The sequence below is a fragment of the Pteropus vampyrus genome, unplaced genomic scaffold, assembly GCF_000151845.1.
Source record: "Pteropus vampyrus isolate Shadow unplaced genomic scaffold, Pvam_2.0 Scaffold390, whole genome shotgun sequence".
Taxonomy (NCBI): Eukaryota; Metazoa; Chordata; class Mammalia; order Chiroptera; family Pteropodidae; genus Pteropus; species Pteropus vampyrus.
Window position 1 is genome coordinate 1,305,837 of NW_011889171.1, and position 22,960 is coordinate 1,328,796.

General features: G+C 35.9%; 1 protein-coding gene across 1 annotated transcript in view; it reads left to right on the plus strand.

Moving 5' to 3' along the window:
- Nucleotides 1–1,245: 1,245 nt before the first annotated feature.
- The window catches only part of WDR44 (WD repeat domain 44), an 86,352-nt gene continuing 64,637 nt past the window's right edge, over nucleotides 1,246–22,960 (plus strand). Inside the window, exon 1 of the mRNA XM_023523326.1 lies at nucleotides 1,246–1,724. Within this exon, the coding sequence (XP_023379094.1) occupies nucleotides 1,648–1,724 (77 nt within the window). The 5' untranslated portion in view covers nucleotides 1,246–1,647. The remainder of the gene's footprint in view (nucleotides 1,725–22,960) is intronic.

Sequence of the window (22,960 nt, forward strand, 5' to 3'; positions counted from 1 at the left end):
TACTTATTTACCCCATATGAATAATCATATGGTTTGCTGCAAGAAATTTTACCATATTTAATTATGCAGTGTTTTCTCTAAACTTCTTGGGGGTGTTACAGATTTTTATAGTACATGGCATTTGGTTTTAAACGAGTCCTCTAGACAACACTATACCTTTTCCTGGTTGCTTTACAAGGAGGAATCTAGAGCCCTATTCCAGCCTTTCAGAGGCCACGCCCCTGGTCCCAACCTACTCTTTTCAGCTGCCATCCTGAACAATACTTGAGGCTGTGCAAACAGCTCAGGGAGCCTTACTGTCATGATGTCAGTGGGAAAAATAAATGTACTTCACGTTCATATAGAAAGCCAATGTTATCACTTTGATGGTCAATGATCTATTGTTTAAAAAAGAACATCTTAGTCTTTTAAAAAATGCCTATTTTCGTTACTGGACATTGGGCAGTCGAGGATCAGAATTTAGTTACCAGCTCTTAGTCCTGCAAGGGTTTCTGCTCAGTATATATTTACCATTTGACTGACGCACATCTTGGCCAGTATATAAGAATTTCTCTCACATTAAGTGTGGGCAGCAACAGCTATTTGTAGAGAAAAAGTAACCAGAGGCCTTATACAGGCTCAGGTTCAGCAATAAATCCATCATTACTCCATGGAACTGGCACACTCTCCACGTATCTCTCACAGACCCCACCCTGTGGCCCGCAGGACCGTATCTAGGGATCTCATTTAGTGATCCTGTAGTAGATAAAGTGCGTTATTCCTGTAACGCTAGAGATGGTGAACCTGCCTAGGTCCTAGGGTGGGCTATTCCAGGCTCGGATAAATTAAGACGATGTAAATGCAAAGCGTAATGCCAATGTTTCCCGTCGGAATATTCTCTTAAGAAGAAAAGCAAATTCAAAATAACCCTCCTTTGAAAATGCATCTCTTTGGAACTGCAGTAAGTGGGTCACACGCTCTGCTGGACCCCCGCCCCCCCCCCTACAGCAGAGGTACTCCCTCATAGCCGGGGTACCACACAGCCCGCGCGCAAGCTCTGGACTCCTCCTTTCAGTAGGTTCATCCCCACCCTTCACGGCTACTTCCGGCCTTCCCCGAACGCCTTTTACACGCTTGCGCCATTTTGATAGGCTCCTCCGGCAGAAGAAATCCGAGCCCTGCCTCTCTGGAACCGCCCCCACCTCCTCTTCGCCCCGCCCACGCCTTACCGGCCCCTGCCCGAAATCTCGCGAGGATAGGTGCGCGTCCGTATTTTGTGGGCAACTAACTCTCGCAGCTGTTAATTGCCGCTGCAGGAGAAACTGGAGCTGCTGTCGTGGGCGCGCCCGCCCTCCCCCACTGAGGAGAGCCACCGCCTCTTCTCTGGCTCTCCTTATACACCTATCGCTAGGAGCGGCGGCAGCAACAGTCCCTGGACCCAGCGCCGCCTCATTAGGCGACCGCTTTGCCGGTCATTCCCGCAGCCCGGCAGCTGACAGCGCCCCCCTGTCCTTAACCAGCTCTTCACTCCAGATCGTCTGCTCCCTCCCTGTCCTCGCGCGGGACCCGCCACCCCACAGTCTCGCAGGGGTGGAGGACGACAAGAAGGAGACAAGAGTCACCCTTCCAGGCGGCATCGGCCCCCTCACCAGCGGGTGAATCCTGTAAATGGCGTCGGAAAGCGACACCGAGGAATTCTTTGATGCCCCCGAAGATGTGAACCTAGAGGGCCTCTACCCTGTAGGGTAAGTAGCTATGGCCCTGAAGCTGGGCGTCGCGGTTCCCCCAGCTTTCCCTGTGCCTTCCCCCTCTACCCCTCCCAGGTCCCACTGTGTCCGCCACCGGCTGCTCCTCAGTCTCACTCGGGTACTTCAGAGTGAGTCGGGGGATGGGGGATTGCCCACCACGGGCAAACCCATTTCTTTTCCTGATGAACGGCCCCAGTGACTCTTTCAGAGTCTCTTTCTCGTCCAATTTTCTGCGAGGTGGGACAGCTGACGTTCCTGAGAGCCGGCGATTTGTATTTGTGGGGTTCAGAGCTTACCTTTGAAACATCCATTTTGGCCGTGGAGACCATAGATTAAAGGAGAAGCAGTAACAGGAGAACTTACATTTCCTATGTTTTTTCTTTCTTTTGCCGCCAACTTACCTATTCATTTTAGAGGTAGCTGTAACTCTCCCGATTTGCCATCCTGTTTTCGTTGCACAGAAAGAAAAGGAGCGAGGGAAAGGATTGGGTGTTTACTTAGAAAAGTCCTCTAGCTGATGTACTCTAGACCAACAATGTTTTATTAAAATAGCACCTTACTGCGAGGCAAAGGAAATCGAAGACTTGGTCCTTTACCATTAGGGAGAATGCGGTCTTAAAAGGGTAGCCGGACATAAATGTACACAACCGACTACAGGAATACAAATAAGTGCTGAGTAATCTGGTGGTTGGAAAGAGAGCCACAGCTTTGTGCTCTTTATCTAATTCTCCAAGATGTTTTAGTGGTGATTAATATGGGAGATTCTGAGTAGGAAGTACAGTAGTTGGAATGTTTCGCTTGACTGGGACTTCTACTCACCTACTCCTCCACTTTTCAAAGTTGGAATAATGTTCATAGCAATTTCGCCGAGCTCATCGACGGACTTGTGTGGGACTGGAGGCAGTGAAACGTATTTTCCTGCCGCAAGAACTTGAGAATTGGTAAAAATTTGTATGTTAATGTATATGTTAATGTAAGGCACTAATATGGTTCCAAGAGTCAACTTACCCTTTGGAAGAAATACCTCGTTTGATCCAAATAAAAATATCCGTACGTTCTAGAAGTCTTTCTAAAACAATATATAATATATGCCAAAAAAGTTAAAACAACAAAATTAGAAATGTATCGCTGATGTGTGTGTTTCTACCAACCTTCATATCACTATTATGGGATTTGGGGATGGCAATGGCCAGTCTTGAGATGGCACTTGAATCTCCTTTGAATTCAATATCTGAAACAAGTTCATAGCTAGATGGTAGAGGATAGAAAATGCATTAGGTTTCCAAACACATTGGAGTCCCTAGAAATTAAATTTTGTTTTTGTGGCTTTCCCCTCAAAGTAGTGAACTGTCAGCTCGGTTAAACAAGAGACCTAATCCTTTAGTACTTTTGTGGGGTGGGGGGGCGGTGGTGGAAATAGCAATCGATGTATGTGATTGTAATCAATTTAGAACTATGTAAATAGTACTCCTTTCCAATGAATAAAACATTTAATTTTGAAGGGCAGTGTAAACTGTGTAAACTGCCTACTTCAGCACCTGACACAGAGGAAGAACTGAAATGTTCATTCCCTGCTCCTTCCTTTCTTGGAATTAGCAAATTTAACTTCACACAGTGCTTACTTTGGAAGGAAGTATGCAGAACTTGGAGCTATTTAAATTATCTAAACCTAATGAGTCGTTTTGATAGAATTGATAGAGTCACTTCTTCCCTCATGGGACAATATAGCTTCTCAAGCTCTTTGATCCATTCATAGGTGAAAGATAAAAAAACGTCTTTTGGGACCCAGTGTTCTAATTTTAACTCTAACCTGCCCAAATGTTGAGCCTGTTGAGCCTCATGGATAAAACTACTGTGTCAGTCTGTAATTGTCATGGCTCCATCCTGTAATAGTTGGGATTTGGAGGAAAATTAGACTCCTCTGGAGAACTGCATCTGAAAGGAACTAGCAGTACTGGGAGGACAGCAAAAGGTTGGCATCATTAACATTTCCTCTATCCTTTGTGATGAGTTTTGTCATTTGCATAAGGTACTGTGAGGAGACTTGGCAGGGTTACTAACAACCTAGAAATGCAATGAGAAATCTTGATTTGTGGAAACAGATGATGTCACTAGATATCTGGTCATCAGAAATATCTTCTGTCCCTTGATATGAACCGGAGTAACACACCATACAAACTCTAAGAGGTTAACAGACTAAGTTTGGGCACTTTAAAAAATATTCCTTGCTATTGTGTGTTCTAGAGTACACAGACCATTCCACCAAATTGTAGTAAACTGAGTAGGCAGTTGAGAGAGTCATCTCATGTTTTATTGTTGTTAATCAGCAGAATCCAAATACACAATCTGTAAATGTCAGATTCTTAAAATCGATTTTTTCTGTTACCTCACCACCGGTGTTTTCAGCTTTATTCTACTCTTTGAAAGCAAATTTAATACGTTAAAAATCAGCCCAGCTTTTTATAGAAAGACTTTTGATTCCAATGCAGCCTGCTTTTCACAGTGGCAGATCATCTCCACTTGGCCAACTTTGCAATATACATCACATTTATAGTGCTTTATTTTGATAGATATTTCAGAGCAGGTTTCCTTATTATTTCCATTTTTACATACAAGGAACTTTAGGCTTGAAGAGGTTAATGGATTGGCCTAGGAGACAATACTTGTGACAGAGCTGGGATTCGAAACCAATTCTTCAGACTTCTACTTCAGTATTTTTTTTTTCTAATACATCATAGCAGCCCCATACTGTTTACGTGCACGCATGCACGTGCTCATAGAGAGTATCGTTCAAGAGATTCTAGAGTAAAATGCTTTAGGACCAATCGAACTGATGCATCTATTTAAAACTAGCAGCCCAAACTTTCATTTTCTCTTGCTTAGAAATTCCCACTCTCTCTTTCAGGAATACGTATTGCCCAGAGAGGGAAAGTGACTTGTCCAAGGTGCCACAGCAAATTAATAGCAGAGTTAGGACTAGAATCCAGATCAGTTTCACAGTCTAGTGTTCTTTCTGTTACCATGCTGTTTTTTGATAAAGCAGGAAAGAGAGGAGGAAGTGTGGTATAGTAGAAAAAAGCCCTGGACTATGAGTCATTTCATTTCCTCATCTTTAAATTGAGATTACATTCTGAGAACTATTCCAGCTCTTAAAGTCTGTCATTGTATTGAGATTTAATAGTGTGCTTTTATTGATAAGCTTTTGTTCTTGGGAAATCTTTCCTTTTTTTTTTTTTAAGTTTTTAGTTTAACAAACTCGATGGTATTTGGCACATGGTTCACAAACCATACATTTCAAATTAAATATTTACTAGGTAAACTACAAATGAAATGAATGCTTCTGCTAATTTGTGTGGATTATGCATACACATACTAAAAACTGGCACTGAGAACATGTTATAAAAATAAATGTGATGTTTTGAGCATTCTTTATTTAAAAAAAAATTTGTGGCAACTAAAATATTTTTGAGAGTTGGAAGGAAGGATAGAAGGGTAACATTTTTAGAATAGAGAGGGGAATCATTTACTCCAGCCCTCCCATTTAACTGAAAGAAACCTAGGCTCAGAGAGGGGAAGTGACACATTGCTGATTAGTGGCAGACTGGGAACAAGATCCGCTGTCTCCTGATTGCTCACTTATACCATGCTGCCTTGTCTGTGGAAGGAGGGAAAGTATAGCTGGATATCCCTGCTTTAGGCTTCCGGCACTTTGTTAGTGAGGCTCTTAAGATGGTCTACTACCATCTACTGTGATTCTGTTTTTCAGTGGCTTGCCATCAGAGGACATTGACTGTTCTAGGATCCTAACTTTTACCCACTAACTCTCTCCAAGTCAGGATTAAAAATGGTTGTCTTTTATCTTATTTTTAATAATCTAGTTATATCAGATGCGGTCTATCATTCTAGATCGAAGTAATAGCGAAATCTTCATTTTTTTAAGTCATGAGAACTGAAATCAAACTGTCCCAAAGAGAGTTAGTTAGTTGGTCATTGGTCAGTCTGAAAAACAAAAAGTTGCATAACTGCCTTTGTTGAAAACTTAGCTTCTTACTTTACTTAGGCATTAGAAACATTTCTCTCTGAATTGAAAATTGATACAAGATTCAATAAAAAAATATTTGTGCGATATGGGCTACTTGAGAAAATATTCCTTAAAAATGGCTGTTCATGGGTTGGCATTTAATCATAGATTATATTTAATCATTGATTATATTTAATCATTGATTATATTTGATTGCTCTTGGCTTTGTGGCTTGATAGGAATATGTTTGTAAATGCTGTTTTATCACACCCGTGTAACATCATATTGAAGTTGGGGGAAGACTACTTATGAATTCGTAAATTCAAGTTCTAAATTTAGTGGCCTCCAACTGTCAGTTGGTGACTTACTGGTGACAGTTGCAGTAATATGGAGGTTTAGGGGTTCAATGAAAATCTGCAAACTCCTGTAAACTGAAAACCTTATTCCATTCTTGTGATAACTTACTGCATAAAATGGGGTATATAAAATTTCATTTTTAAAATGTTAACCTAAATAGTTTTAAGACTTGGCAATTTAGTGGTGGTCCTATAGAACAGAAAATAATTTCTAATTGTTGGTATTTGAGACTTATTTCGTAACCTGTACATTATACAACAATCTATGTGTTCCCTTTGGTTCGCTATCTTAACTTTGACAAAATCAAGTGAATGGGCCAGGGAAGCCCCTTGATGAGGCTGTTTGTTTCCTCTTACTCTGCCTGCAATTCTGCTAATTATTTACTGGGGTAGAGGAAGGGAGTGATGGTGGGGGCTTTGGTGATGGAGGTGGAGGTGGGGAAGGTAGCTTTAGCAGCCCATGTAGAGAGCAGGTTATAAGGCTGCTTCCTGAGATAAGACAAATCACACCATTTAGTATTACCTCAAAATTTAAGGTAATAAAAACTGTAGGTACTTTATGATGCCCTACTGATATTTAACTTGAATTGATAACCTACATTTCTGTTTTCTACCCAGAGCTAAGCTAATTTCTACAAATTTTCACAAGGTCTGTACCTCTCTAGCTGTCGAATATTATTCTGCTAGCCAGCTAAACCTTTAAGTGGGTGCTTTCCTTACTCTTCAGAGCAGAACCTTATTTCTTCCTTATTTCAAACTGAGCAGTCTTTGTGTTAGTCTGTCATCTCATGATTCAAAATTGAGGAAAAAGACATAATGTGGACCTCATACCTGATGGAAATAAGACATAATATGGACCTCATACCTGATGGAAACCCCAATGTTTTCCCCCAGTCAGTATACAATTTTTCTTGGTTACTATAGCAACCAGCCTATCAGTTATTCTACCTCTTTTGCCTTCTCTCTAATATTAGGATTACTATATAATCAGGTTCTGCTAAAGCTCTTCAGGTCTTAGTATTTTATTACCAGCTGTAGCTATCTGGCAGTTTACAGTTTGGCATTCAATCAGGGTCAATTGGTTTTAAGTCCACAAAACCTTTTTGTCTCCAAACATTTTAAACATACAGAATTTAACAAGAACACATTTAGGCAACAATTTCCTCATCTAATTTTCTGAGTTGCATTGGTAGTCATTGTCTTGAAGATTGAATGCATTGTATTTCTGGCATTCAGTGGCTATCCCTTTGTTATATCAGCTAGAATAAATTTGAAGATCAAAAGTGAGCATTTAAGAAATATACTTGCAGATGTGATTTTAGACTTTTGTATCATCACAAACTAGTTGAAGTGACGTAAAAGCACCTTGATTCATCAGCAACTACCAAATAAATCTGGCTTCTAACAAAAATGATTTCTGTAGATTGTAGAACGAATGGCCTTTTGATTAATTCATTCGAATTTGAAGAAACTGTTTAGAAATTTAAGAGGAAAGGTTATCTTTCGTTTGCAGCCTTTGAATAAACAGGAAAAGACTGAATAGTTGTACAGGTGTTTATTATAAATCTTTTTATTGAATTGACAATACATCTTTTCCTTTTTTTCTAATTAAAATTATTGGAGTGAAATTGGATAATAAAATCAAATAAGTTTCAAGTGTACAATTCAACAATAGTCATATATATATTGCATTGTGTGCTGCTCACCACTCAAAGTTAAATTTTCTTCCGCCACCAAATATTTGACCCCTTTTACTCCTATCTGCCTCCTCCTCCTCCCCTTCCTCTGGTAACAACTAATCCACTGTCTGTGTCCATGAGTCTCATCTTTTTATCTCTTAAAAACTTAAGAATTCGTGTAATTAAAATAGCTTTAAATTGTAAATGTTTACTCGTCTTGCTAAAAATAAGGATATTGAAGAAATAGAATATATGAACTGTTAGTTTATATATTAGTGTTTGTGTTAGTGTTTCTTTTTGGTGCTCATGCTCATTAATATTATATGGCATAGGGATAATATGTACAATTGATGTATTGGGTTAACTGAATTGGAGGTGGTTAATCTGTTAATGATTTAGCGGATATTGGTGTCTGTTTTTGTACATAAAGTAGAGTTTTAGTCTTAAGATATTGTATGTACTTTTTAAAAGAGTTTATCTTTTCTGAATTAGAAGATTATGTAGTAAGCTGGTAAATTTGTGGAAATTGATTAAATTAAATGTTCCTGCCTTGAATTTTTAATGAAATCGTGGTTTCATTTTAAGACTAGTGTATCCTATTCAAATCTGGTTAAATTCTGATAGTGCCCCAAGGAGAACTTTAATTGCACAAAAAGACTTAAAAGTAGAAAAAGTTTTACTTTTTCCACACGGCCCTAATAAATAATAAATTTGGCCTTCTTTTTAAAAACTTTAAAAAGAAGAGAAGGGGGAGAATGAAAGTTTTTTAAAAGGTCAAGGGCGAAACATAAAATTTTGGAAACTTCTGATAGAAAACTTTAACAAAATTTTCCAGTAGGCAGCCTGTACAGAGCAAGCCATACCTGTGTAAAACCTACTTGACTAGTTGTAACAGACTCTTCTAGTACAAACTCACTGAAATATGGGCATTCTCATGAACCACAGGTCAAGTTTTCTAGAGAACCAATAAATAGAATGTAGAGCTTTATTCAAACCCGCTTTCTCAGAAGCAGGCATTCTGGTTATTAAGTAGGCTCAAGAGAGGAGGTAGAGTTCTTTCTGGCATTGCTCTTGAATTGGAAAGACTAGCCATGGATTACTTTAATATCCATAGTCATCTTTTAAATTTGTTCCTGAAAGTTTTTATGTAAATTAGGAGACTGAGAGAATCATCTTTTTGTTTATTAGCAGTAATATTAACAATATGCATATGTTTTTAAAAGCGCTATTTTAAAGTTTGCTTATCTACCCATGTGAAATTGATATGGCAGGTGGTTTGATCATTTTCCCCAGCTCCGTTTCCACCCCATTCACCCCCAGCTTTCTCCTTCCTAGCTTACCCAATGTCATTAGTAAAGAGATTTTCTAGGATAACTTACTGTGCCTTATGACTGAGAAGAAACAGTGATGGATGAAACATGGAGAGGTCTTTGGGAAGGAATAAAGGAAAGATTCCTTAAATTGGATATAGTGGATGCATTGGTAGGTGGAATTAGTGTCACAGGTGGGGGTAGGTTATTGGGTTAGTGGAAGATAGGTGAGCAGAATGAATAGGTGGCTTGATAAAACTAGTACCTTTGCTGAGTGAAAGTGAGTAGGTTTGTCAGTATTTTATAATTGGTATTTTATTGTTATTGGATTGGCTTTAAAAATTAAAAAAGACTGAGATCAGTCTTTTTCTCTTTAAATGAACTTTACTATCCCTATTTTGTCCCAGGTCACATAGCTCTTGGCTATTGACTTTTAACCTTTGCTTTATTTCCCAGTATAGAGAGATGTGCATAGTAGATGTATAAAAGTGAAGAAAAGTTTAAGTGGTGATAGGGATGGTGTGTAAGTAGGCATACTCTATGGTATTCCACTTCTCTTCACAGTGCCTTCTACTTTGGAACTTCCTGTTTCACTCAACTACCCCGCCCACACACACACACACTCATAGCAGTTCCTATGAGTGAAGAAGGAGAATATGGGAGGGGACTGATACAAGGCCAGTGGTTTGGATTTATATTTATGAGACCTTTGTAACTTGGGAACATCCTGTACTCAGTAAATATTAAATGTTAACAGTGAAGCCTTGGGAGGTATTGCCAGTTATCCTGCAGTCATATCAATTCTTTGTTACCAACTTTTTTCTCAGGAATAAATGTGTTCACAATAAAAACGTATTATATATAGTCCTACATGTTACAGATAACAAATGATATTGCCATACTGTTGACTAATATTGGGCATTAGTTTTCAAAGTACTTTTATTCACATTATCTCTTCCGATTATCCTGCAGTGAGAGAGAGGACAGTTTTTTTCTGAGATAGGTAAGACAATTATTCTAATTTTGCAAGTAAAAAAACAGCTCAGAGTGGAGCCAGCAAAAGTGAAACCTCAGTAATTTGTGGTAATTAGATGATGGCTTTGAATGGAGATGTAAAACAAGGTACTTGCTTACTTTCTTTTTCTAAACTATAAATATTTGCGATATTATATTTTAAATTATTAGAACGATGGGGCTAATTCTTCTGCCATTTAGGAATGTCTAATTTACTGTTTAAAATAATAAAAGCAGTATTTTTATGTTCTTCTTTTTAAGCTTTGATGGAATTGATTATGGGCCGGTAGCTAAGTCAGAAAATGACCTTGCTGCTGAAAAAGCTGGAATCCCAGGCACTGCTAACTGCATTTCAAAGGGCATATTCTTTGTTCCTAAGAGAAAACCCCTCAAGATGTGAACCACTGCTGATTTGGGCTTCTGTGCCTCATGGAAAAGTCTTGATCCCAGATTTTTTTTTTTTTTCTGTAACTGTTTTGTAGATTGTTGTCAGTTGTTTAGTTAGGCCACAGTGTTTGGTTTTTCGGTGTTTTGTTTTGTTTTGTTTTGTTTTGGTATAACTCTGATTCACATTTTGGCTATAAGCCACTAATTGGAAACACAATGTTTCTTTCTTTTTTTCTTCCCCTCAAAGGTGTTTGCTAGCAGTCACAATCAATACATGTAGTAGTTATTGATATTTTCCACCTAATTAAACCTCTCTTCACCATCAAATTAATGGGAAAAATGTATTCCTACTAGTTAGGTAATTAGAAAAATCACATCAGTAATTACTATTTAAGATATAAATAAGATTGAATAATCTTTTTAAAATAAGTAATAAATTTGGCCTTCAGAATGTTTTATGTAGGTAAGCATTCCTAGGTAATTTGAGTTTTTTCTAGAATGTATATCAAGTCTTTAATACGTATTTCATTAAAGAACACAGAAGTAGAAATTCAAATACATAAAGCATATAAATAGTATTTATAAAATAAAATGTTTAATATTAAGTCTTACTGTGATGTGTTTCTATTATTCATGGTATTGAGGGAGAACATGAATAATTAAAAGCTACCAGTTATACCAAAACCTCAGTTCAGTCATTAGTTTTCAACTACCTTTCCCATGAAACTTTTTATCAGATAATAGTGAAAGAAAAATTTTAATTTGAAAAAACAAAATAAATGGTTTGGTTTGATTTTTGTTCCTCTGCCCATCTTTAGTGATGAGCAGTGAACTCCAGAGGAGAAAAGCAAAGAATCTCAAAATCTGTGTAATCAGTTCACTGATAACTTGATTTATTTAATTTTTTTAAGGAGGTTTGTGACAGATTCTTTAGAGCTCAAATTTTTATTTAGGATGACCTTAGAAGTTATAGGTTTTTACTTTTTAAGATTAATACACCATTGGATGTTTTAGATAACTTACAAAGTCATATTAGCACATTAATTTGATAAAGTTTCTGTAATATGGCCTGTAGCCCAACATCTTTTTTGTTTACTTTTTAAAAAGTAAGTTACAAAGTGATTTAGCATAATTGCATTAGTATTGACTTCTCCAGGCAGTCATAAATTTAGTTATCTGTTTCTCTTGTGATTTTACTAGAAATTACTTTAAATCATTAATAGATGTGACTCTTCTCTACCCCACTTTGACAAATTGGGACATTGTGATATAGGTTCCCTACCTTGGAGTTACTGTTTTAATGTAGGTATTTATCAAATGGTTATAAACATACAGAGTAGAATGTTTTTAGTTTAGAATTATTGAATAGGCCAAGAGAGCTGTTATATTTTTCTTATTTTGTTAACAAATAGATTATCAAGCTGTTCTTACAGGAATATGGCATAAAACTACATGAATTATGTAAATCAGTTTTGAAAAATCGGGTTGTCATTTTAGGCAAGAGGCAAGATGTAGTTGCTTAAAGGTCCACTTTAAGCTTGTAATTACTTTATATGTGACTAGATTTATATGTCATTCTAAAGTTTCCTTTGATTTTATCAAAGATCATTTGAAAATATTGCCACAAAACCTGCTTTCAAAAACTTAGAGCCATTGTGCCAAATTTTCTCACCATCTATTTCTGTTAATATCATTTATAAAATAGTTATTAGATATTTTAGGTATATTCTACTTCTTGGCTTTCATAGTATTTAAAACAACAAAATCATCTTTCAAAGGATAATAAAAGTAGTAATTTACATCTTGAGGATTCAGTTAATTCCCTGTTAATTGTCATAACTATATTCTTGGCTTTTTGTTATTAATCTTATTAAGAAACCAGTATTGCCATTTATCTAGGGAAATTCGAGTGATTGCTATTTTTTGACTGCCTAGTTCAAACATGACATTTAGGTTGTACTGGGAAAATAAGACTCGTTTGTGATCGCTTAGCACTTATTTTTTTCCTGCTCTTCCTAGACTTTTCAGGTTTAGTTGGCATTGTCACTCTTGGTAGTAGTCAGCCTAAACTAGGGCTATGAGAATGGGTGTGGTACTGCTTCAAAAGATTTGAGTTTGAAAGGCCAGAGATGATTTTTGCTTAGATTCCATTTCTTTAATTTGAGTACTGTTATTAGGCTGAAAGTGCTGCTGGACTCCCTACCTTCTATGGGGGGTTTTATGCTCAGCATATAATCTAGTAAAATTTGACATGAGAATGTAACTAATTAGTAAAATCAGTATAATTCATTTTAATTCCAATGAATAATACTGTATACCAATTTTAAAAACTATGCACTTAGAGCAAGATTTAAAAAATAAAACAGTATCTTGTTCTCCAAATTTGAACTGTTTTTAATTTTTGTTCTACCTAGGGTTTTGTTCTCTTTGTTGTTTTCCTGCCGGGCCTAAGTATGCCTGTGTGTGGGGGCAGGGGGAGTAAATCCTCATGTCAGTGTTTTCTGTTTGTGTTGGTCTCAGTTTGCCATCAGATCTTCCTATTTCCGCTTGCTGGGCTGTAGAAAGCAAAAGCCTTTAATTACCTGTTTACTTTCATGACTGGCTAAGGCTTTATCTATGCTTATATCCTGTTCACCTCAAGGACCTTAGAATCTCAGCACCTTCTTTGCACAGGCAAGCTGTTCTTTCCTCTGTTTGATTCAGTTCCTTGACATGCTGCTTAAGCTCATGTTACTTTTCTCTTTTCCTGATGGCAAAGGCAAAAAGAAGAGGGGGATAAAATCAGGCCACAGATTAATTCTCAGTTAGGCTCTTTGTAGTCACCTTCCTATAAGAAAAATATTTCCCAAGCTTCCAGCTTTATTCTAGCTGACTCACTCTATACTCCCTCCTTCCGAGCCATTGTTCCTTTTTACCTCTTTAGGAGTCTGTTAGGAATTTTGCAACCTGACAAGAGGCTTCTTCAGAGCCAACCACCTTTTTTCGTCAGAGCCTAAAAATAAGTGAGTCTTCTTAATGACAGAAAAAGAAAGAAGACCTTGTTAGTCCATTTTTCTATGTGTTGCCCAATTGTTTGAGTATATTCTTTCACCTCGTATAATGAGAAGTCTGGAGATGGGAATGTTAAGAGTGAGATCACTCATATTTTATTTGTGTACTTTAGGAGGTGAGTCTTTGAGTTCCTAGTTATTTAGTTGACTGTGAAGCAGGTATCAAATGTTAAGTTTAGTCTTCACACTTCCTCCCTATTTTCAGAAGGCTTACAGAGTATATTTGTTTGTTTGTTTTTCAGATAACCCTCAGGTAAGAGATAAAGAAACACTAAGCCCAAAAGACAGAAGGATCTGTCTGTATGTAGCTAAAGGGTGAGAAACTAGAGATAGGATCTGGCTCTTTGAAACCACAGAAATTCAGTTTTCTTTTAAAAATAGACTTTAAGCACTTGCACCATGATTTTAAAGTCCTGATTACCATAAAGCTATAGTGCCTTAGTACTAAAGATTTGAGTTGAAAATTAGGAAAGGTGATCTAATGATTGTCTGGAGAGAAACTACTTGCTGATACTCTGAAAAACCAAGTTAGATTCTTACTGCCATGTCAATACCTGATTTCAAATCGTGGGTTTTGCATAGGCCAGGCCAGGCCAGGCCAGGCAAGGCAGCTAGCTTCTTTTGGGGTCATCTAATCTATATGGGTTCTTAATACACATTTGTATTGATTGATGTTCAAATCTAGGAGCTATTAGTGCTTTAGGTTGTGAGAGGATATTGAGATTATGTATTGAGAGAATTGAGAAGCAAATTCTACTTTATATTACAGAAGGCTTATCAGTTTTTTTTGATTGATAAAGAAATAATGTATTTGAAATATTTTTAATATCCTTTTTATAAAAAGTGTCCTAAAATGACTTTGTATATATAGTAACTGAATCCCTTTTTAATGACATCATAATTTTAATTAATATTTAACTGTAAAGTTGGCCGTTGATATTTATTTGACCTGTGTAGGGTGAACCTCATTTCAAACATGTTAACTGAGGACAGTTTTTAAATGATATAAATAACTTTATAAATAATGGTTATAAGTCACTTTATGTATGTGCCTAGAGATTTTGTCATGTTGTTACAGTAGCCATCCTGTTTTTGTTTTTGTTTGTGGAGGACAAGCTAAGCCAAAATAATGAAGCTGTTACTACACCTTTGTACTCTTCATTGAGTGTTTTTGAAAAGTATACATAATAGTATATATGCAGTATTTGCATTTGGGCATGTGCACTTAATGCATTGTGGAGAAAAACTTTAAATTCACACATGTACAATTTTTTTTATGTAGTCAGTGAATGCTATTGAATAGTTAGACGAATAATTATACAATGACATTGGCCATGCAATTCCTCCCACTTCGTCCCTTTTTCACACACTAACAGATCATAGGATGAATAGTCCACCTAATTAACTTGGGTGTGGGGTAGAGTTGCCAGATAAAATACAGGACTCACAATTCAATTAGTTTCAGATAAACATACTGAAAATGTATTTGTTTATCTGAAATTGGAATTGAACTGGGCAGTCCGTATTTCTAGTTGCTAAATCTGGTTACCCTAGGTTGGGGAGAAGCAGAAGACAAGTGGGTATGAGCACAGTTATGAGACTTCACTACAACTGGAGTGTACACTGACAAGGATAGCCTTTGACAGAAGTACCAAGATTTTTGAGTGCAGTGTTGATTTTAGTGGCCAACAGTTTTTTCTTTGGAAGTACATTGGTGAAAACAAAGCTCAGAAATAACAAAACTTAACAGTGTGTTATTTAGGGATATATTACATTTTAAAAATGAAAAGAGGAATAAATCAAATCTGGGCTAGTGGTTCCCTCTAAGAGAAAGGTAGCATATGGAATTAGAGCACACAGTAGCTGCGCTGCTCTGGATGCTTTTCTCATTCTCAGGTGACGTGATGAGTCACAGTTCATTTTATTTATTATACTTTATGATTACATATCTATGCTACATGTATTCTTTTGTACATATGAAATACAGAAGAACAGTTTAAAAGTTAAAACATAAGCTTTAGCAAGAAAATTAGTCTCTGCAAAGTTTCACTGCTTGTACTTTCCAAAATAAATCTAAAATTCAAAAAGTCAAGGCATTCATTTCTTCCTCCTCCAGGTTTGCCATCCTTAGTTCTTTATATTGTCTACTCAGTTTCTAGAACATTCACCAAATTGCTTTCTCTCTTTCAAATATGTTTTATGTTATCAGTGTTCCTTTTAAAATGTATCCCAGTGATACACAGTATTCTTAAGTGTGCTTTTATAACAGTGAGAAGTCAAGAAGAATTTACCACTCTCCTTGCCCTGGACATAATAGTTCTATTAATTTGGCCTAAGATCACAGTAGGTCTTGGCAGCCATATCACAGGCTTTTACTCTGAGCAATCAACAACAATACCTAAATGTTTTCACATGCTTTACTGTTAAGTCATATCTCCCCAATCATGCATTTTACACTTATCCAACTACATTGCATTCTGTTAAGGTTTGGCCCATTGTTTTAACCTGTTGAATATTTTTGGATCCTGTCAGCCAGTATCCTCCCTATCCCTATCCCAGCTTTTGGGTCATCTGCAAATTTGATAGCTATTCCATCGGTGTCCTCTTTCAGGACATCAGTAGGATAGAGCACATGAAAATTTTTTTGATATTTTCTTATGGTTTCTCATTGATCCATTAATCACACCTTGGGTAATGTTGTCATGCCAGTTACAAACCCACCTAAGTGTATTCTAGTCTACATCTCTTTGTCATCTAAAAAGATATCAAGAACGTTATAAAATTTAGTGCTTTAATCTGTTGTTTTTTTTTTTTTTTGCATGTGTACAGTATTCGCTTATATATTTTAGGCCAGTAACCTCATAGAAAAATTAAGTTAATCTTGCAGGATTGGCTTTCTGTGAATGCTTACTGACTCTTAATGGCTATCTTTTTCCCTGTGACTAAGGCCTTTAAACCATTTAACAAAGTGCTTAAGAATTTTGCTTGGGATTGACAACATCAAGTGAATCTGTTTGTAGTTTGTAACATCTTACCTGCTTTCCAGTGTTGACTATTAGAGTGTTTTACTTCTCTTCCATCCTCCCTGATTCTTCAAAGGTTTTAGATAAGGATCCAGCTCTGTAAATTCTCAGAATATGCTGGGATATAATTTGTCTGGGATAGGAAAACTGAACTCATTTAGATTAGCTGGGTACTTTTATCTCCTTGAAGGCTTTGAGATTCAATTTCCTCATTCTTACACTTTTTTTCCCCTGTCTGGTTTGACTATCAGTAATCTTAATTGGAATAAAAAGAATTGAAGCAGTCTTTAACATTATACTGTTCATCCACATATGAGCAGACCTGTGCTTTCTTTTTCTTGCTCTTGTTCTGAATATAAATTAAAATAAAGACAAGCTTTGTCTCTAGTATTTTTAAAATCCTAGCACATTTTGAGACCAGTCTTTCTAATAACTGTTTTGATAGGTTTTTTCAATTTTCCTTGGATATGTGCCCATTCCATCCCTATAATCTCTTCTGTCTGTTTTCATTTAAAATATTTCTTAAAACATATCACCATGGAGATGCAATAAACAAAATTTAGACCATGAGATATTATACAGGATGAACAACCTAGTTTCTTTGTTTGTTTAAGGCTATTTTTTTTAAAGCAGTTTTAGGTTGGCAGCAAAATGGAGAGGAAGGTACATAGATTTCCCATATACCTCCTCTCCCCATATGTATATAGCCTCCCACATTATCAGCATCCCCCACCAGAGTGGTACATTTGTTACATTTCATGAACCTACGTTGACACATCATAATCGCCCAAAGTTTATAGTTTACCTTAGAGTTCATTTTGATGTTGTACATTTCTATAGATTTAGACAAATGTATAATGACATGTATCCATCATTATAATATCATACTGAATAGTTTCACTGCCCTAAAAATCTTCAGGATGAACAACCTAGTTCCTCAACACATGAACTGCAAGAAATAAAAGATAAAGAGGAACCTGTTAATGGAAAGAGACATATCAACTGATATGGACCTTATTTGGATATTGATTGAAATGAACCAACTGTAAAAAAAAAAAAGAAAGAAAATGAGACAATCTGGGAAATGGCGACTTGTTAAATTTGATGACAGTACTGTGGTTATTTCTTAAAAATACATCTTTTTTAGATACATACTGAAATTTTATGGGTAGAAATGAAATACTTTTGGAGATTTGCTTCAGATTATCTGACAAGGGAGTGAAGGGAGGGGTATTGTTATTGACCATTACTGAACACGGTCAATATGCTGTGCATGTGAGTTAATAATATTATTTTTAATTTTGTATATGTTTGAAATAGCCATAAGTAAAAGTTGGAAAAACTATTCCAAAATATTTTTTATGGTCGTATACATTGTCATTGGCAGATTCAGGACTAAAACTCATATCTCCTGATTCCAGATCATGTTCTTTTACTACATAGCTAAACTTACAACCCTTCTATATCCAGATGGATGTCAAGTTGCCCTTTCAGTCTCTGGGACTCCTAAGCCTTCCCTGGGAAATTTGTGGTGATACTTCTAGCTAATCAAGGCTTTAATAAATGGCCAGTTTCATGTGACATGTTAGGTGACGGGCCACCTAACCATGTGAAACCATGAAGGGGTATTACAGTTATTAGGATAACTTGACAGGCTGCATGGGTTGTTAGAATCAGCAAAGAGACTTGAGTCCTAGTCCTAAAGAGGCCTTTGATCTTAGCATAAGTTTTAGGAGATCAGAGATTAGTCTGCTGTGTTTACTACTTTATACCCAGTGACTACCTAGCACTGTGCTGATACATGGTAAACAGTAGCTAAATGTTAATGGATTAATTTATGGATTAATGAATTAAAAAATTAATGGATTAATTTAACTTTTCTTGGCCTCATTTTCTTCACATGTGAAATGAGATAGTTGGCCTAAATGATTCTTAAGCTTCCTTCAAACACTAAAAAAAATTTATTCTTCCCTTATGACTGTTTTTTTAAAAATCCTTTTAGGATTTTGAAAAAAAAAATTGAATAACTTTTAACATTAGGTAATATCAATACGTAGTATGCTCACTTCTAACACTTATGACAGAAAACCCATAGTTATTATGTTGCACCCAAATCTCTTAAAAATAGCTTACTTCTCTGCATTTTCTATTAGATTGATTTTGTTTCTGTAAAGAAAATAAATACTGTTCTCAACATTACTAAATTAGAGAATCAGGTTTAACAAGTTCCAAAGTTGAGCTAAGAGTGTTAATAAAATGTTGTATTGCTTGCATATTTGTACCTTTCACTGAAATTGTATAGATTGTAGTACTGTGTCAGAGTTTATGAAGGATTTGACATTTTGCTTCCTATGGAAACTTGGTGGCTAACTTTTGGGTAAGTTGCAGTTACTGTCATCAGATCCAAATCCCAGTGACTAAGCACCTACCTTTAGGAGTAATGATCTTATGATCATTTGATCTTTAGGAGTAATTATTCTTATGAAATTTTGCCTCGTGTATCCAAAGGTGATCATTGGATCAGGTCAGAGTTCATGCAGATATTAAAATGCCTTGGTATTGAACACAAATACTGTAGCGGCGAAGGGAAAACTATAATTTATTTTCTCTTCAATAATGTTTTTCTTTTAATTTTTCAATTACAGTTGGCATACAATATTATATTAGTTTCAAATGTACAACAAAGTGATTAGACATTTATGTATACCTTATGAAGTGATCACTCCAATAAATCTAGTACCCATCTGACACCATACATAGTTATTACAAAATTATTGACTATATTCTCTATGCTGTACTTCACATCCCCATGACTATTTTGTGACTACCAATGTGCACTTCTTAATCTCTTCTCCTTTTTCACCCACCTGGAAAAACTCCTGTAATTTAAAATGCTAAATAGTTAGGGACTGGAGAAATCATCTGTTACACATTATTTTATATTCAAACATGATATTTGTTAGTATAAACTCAACATAGTGAATGAATGAAAATAACTTTTTTATAGAAAACAGGATATAATGAATTAAAATATTCTATCTGTTTTGAAAGTTGTTGAAGTACTCATCTGAATATTACTTTTATATTCAAAACCTATGTGGAAGCCACACAAAATAATTTTAGTATTTTACCTTTAAGCCATATGTTTTTTTTAAAGCAGTACTTGTTTAAAGCAGACTTTATTTTGAAGCTGTTTCAGAAATTGCTTCTTTTTCATGTTTAAATTTAATAGTACCATTGATAGACAACATCTTCAATTTCTGAGACTATGCTGGAAAATCAGAGGTTTACTGTGTTTTTAGTTAGTATTAATATGTTAGAAGATGTTTTATGTTATTAGATAATCAAGGAAGTTTAGCACTTTAAAGTTAAAAATATGTTAACGTTTATTGTTTAAATTAAGCATTTTGGTTATCAGATATTTAAATGTACCAAAAACATCTGTTTTAAAAAATGCCCTGTGATAAAATCTTTTGAAACGAAAATTGGACTTCTGAAGTTCTCATTCTGGTTTGTTAGGTTTTATTTAAAGTACATAATACCATCAGTACTTAAATATGTCTACCTGTTACTTCAGAGTTTTCTTAAAGATTTCTCACTTGTATGGGGTATAAGAGTTATTTTATATAGACATTTGGACTTTTTCATGGAAAAATTACTCACCTTAACCTGTAAAAAGGAGGAATATAATTGTTCAATTTAGTATCTACATAAAATTTTGAAGGAATATTTTTCTAGTTAACTAGATGCAACTAGATACTTCTGTGTGTGTAGGATTATGTCCATGTTTACTATAATATATCTTGAATTTAAAGGTAAGCAGACAGTATAAAATTTAGATCATTAATCATGGTATAAATTATATCTTCACTTCCAAACTAATGAAGAGTTTTACAGCTTCCTAAAATTGCAAGAACTCCAAAAACCCTTGCTTACAGGTCTTGCAGCTAGTTGGATGGGAAAGCCAAGAGTAGAACTTAATTTTCTTGACTTCCAGTTCCTTATTTCTCCTGTCCCCAAACTCAAATATGAATATAGTGATACACCACTTAGCAACAGGGATCTGTTCTGAGAAATGCGTTGTTAGGTGATTTCACCATTGTGTGAAATCAGAGTGCACTTACACAAATGTAGATGGTATAGCCTACTACATACCTAGGCTATATGGTATAGCCTATTGGTCCTAGGCTACAAACCTATACAGCATGTCACTAGTACAAAACAACATGAGATCATATCAAACACAAGAGAAAATGATGCAATCGAGATGCATTAAACAGATGTAAGAGGCTGCTGCCAGTGTAGCACAGCATACTGTTTTACAGGAAACTGTTTTTATAAGTAGAAAGAGTATACTCTAAAATAACGATAAAAAGTATAGTAAATAACATAAACCAGTAACAGTCATTTATTATCATTTTCAAGTATTGCGTACTATACATAATTGTACATACTATACTTTTATAGGACTGGGAGTGTAGTAGGTTTGTTTACACCAATATCACCACCAACATGTGAGTAATGTGCCGTGCTGGCTAGGACCTTATAATAGGAAATTTTCAGCTCCAGTTAAAATCTTACATGACCACTGTCCTATATGCAGCTCCTCATTGACAGAAACGTCGTTATGCAGTACATGACTGTAGCTGTTTTCTTTAGGCAAATAATCACTCTAACTAGTGTAATGTTATCATCTCTACTTTGAAGTTAGAGACTAAGTGACAGAGAAGAGTTGGGTGGTTATCTGGGGATACTGAAGATTAGTGACACCTCACTTATCTGGCGGCTACTTCTTTGGTAATGACAGTTCTCTTATACAGCTGGAAATAAGAAATAATCACTTAAAACATCCTCTGAAAAGTAAAAAAAGTAAAAATAAAGTACCACAAAGTGCACAATAGAGTCATGTACAAAACGTCTCAAGGGGAAATTCTCACTCGGTATCTCTGGATTCTTCCTTTACCATGCAGTTCCATTTTTAAAAACCTGGTTTCCCAGCTCAATGCAGATCTGAAGCAAAGATTAGAAGAGAAGTGGGAAGAGGAAAGCTTTTAAAGGCAGGCATATGGCCAGTTGTAAGAAGTGACCACTTAAATAGAAGAAGGAGATGCAAAACTGCAAAACACAGACATTCTGAACATAGTAGTCTAGGGTCCTGTAGTGTGAAGGCAAATAAATCCCCTGCACCTTAGGGTCCCTGGAGAGCATTAGAGTATTAAAATATAGTGTGGTATTTGAGCATGATCATTACTCTGAGTCAGTAAGAAAGGGGAAATTATATATCCTTTGTTTAACAAGTTATTTTCAAGGAAACGATTACTGAAACAGCAAAGCTTAGCCTATAATGTACTTATTTATTTACAAGGCTTTTGAAATTTGAAATTCAAAAATAATTAAAATATTTTCAGAATTTTTGCACTCAGAGAAGCTTCATCTCTCTGGAAATTTTATTTATGGAACATTTTATTATTTATTCCCTAGCAGTGCCAAAAATTAGGCATTAATTGTAGTTGTTAAAGGCAGATCAGGATTCAGAGCCCCTCACTTAATCAGTTTAGTCCAACCCAAGAAGCAGCACTAATTGCCTTTACTTTGTGCTCATTCATAACACTACTTAGAATTGTTTCATAACCACCACCTTTTAAGACTTTACCCAGAAAGGAGGCAGTATTGCAAAGTAATTGAGTGGGCCCTAGAGTCACTTTGCTTGGGGTCAAAATCTGGCCATACTATTTACTAGCAATACAATTTATATTACCTAATCTGGTCCATGCCTCAGTTTTTTGTTGTGTAAAATAGGGAAGGTAATATAAACTATTTCATAGGAACATAGTGAGGACTAAAGCTAAAGCAAGTCCAGTCTTAGCACAATTTTTGGCATCTGCTTAATAAATGTTAACCATTGCTTTACTATTACAAGGCTTCTGTTGAGAGTGCCTCCTGTGGGAATACTAAATAATGACTTGCAGTTTCCTACTGTGAAGTGAATTGTTCTTTTCTCATCTTGGCACATGATAGAAATCATTTTAACCAACTTTGCTAATTATAGACATGCTTCTACTTTTTACTAGATGCTGATGTTCTATAAATGGATAAAAATGTATCAGAAAAGAATCCCGGTCTTACAGACTACCCCGTTAAAGACAATTTTAGGCTTATTTAGACTGGAAGAAATGATAGTAATCTGAAATGTTTTACTACCTACCAAGACCTTAACAACTCATAACATTTAAAATGTTTCAAACATGAATGTCTCGTTTGTTTGTTTAATAACATCACCAAATACAAGTATGATCCCATGTTAACCACCAGCGGGATATAATCTGGTGTTTTTCATGTCCCTGTCAAGTGGGCTAGAGCTTGACAGGCTTTAGGGTACCTTTTTGGTTTTCC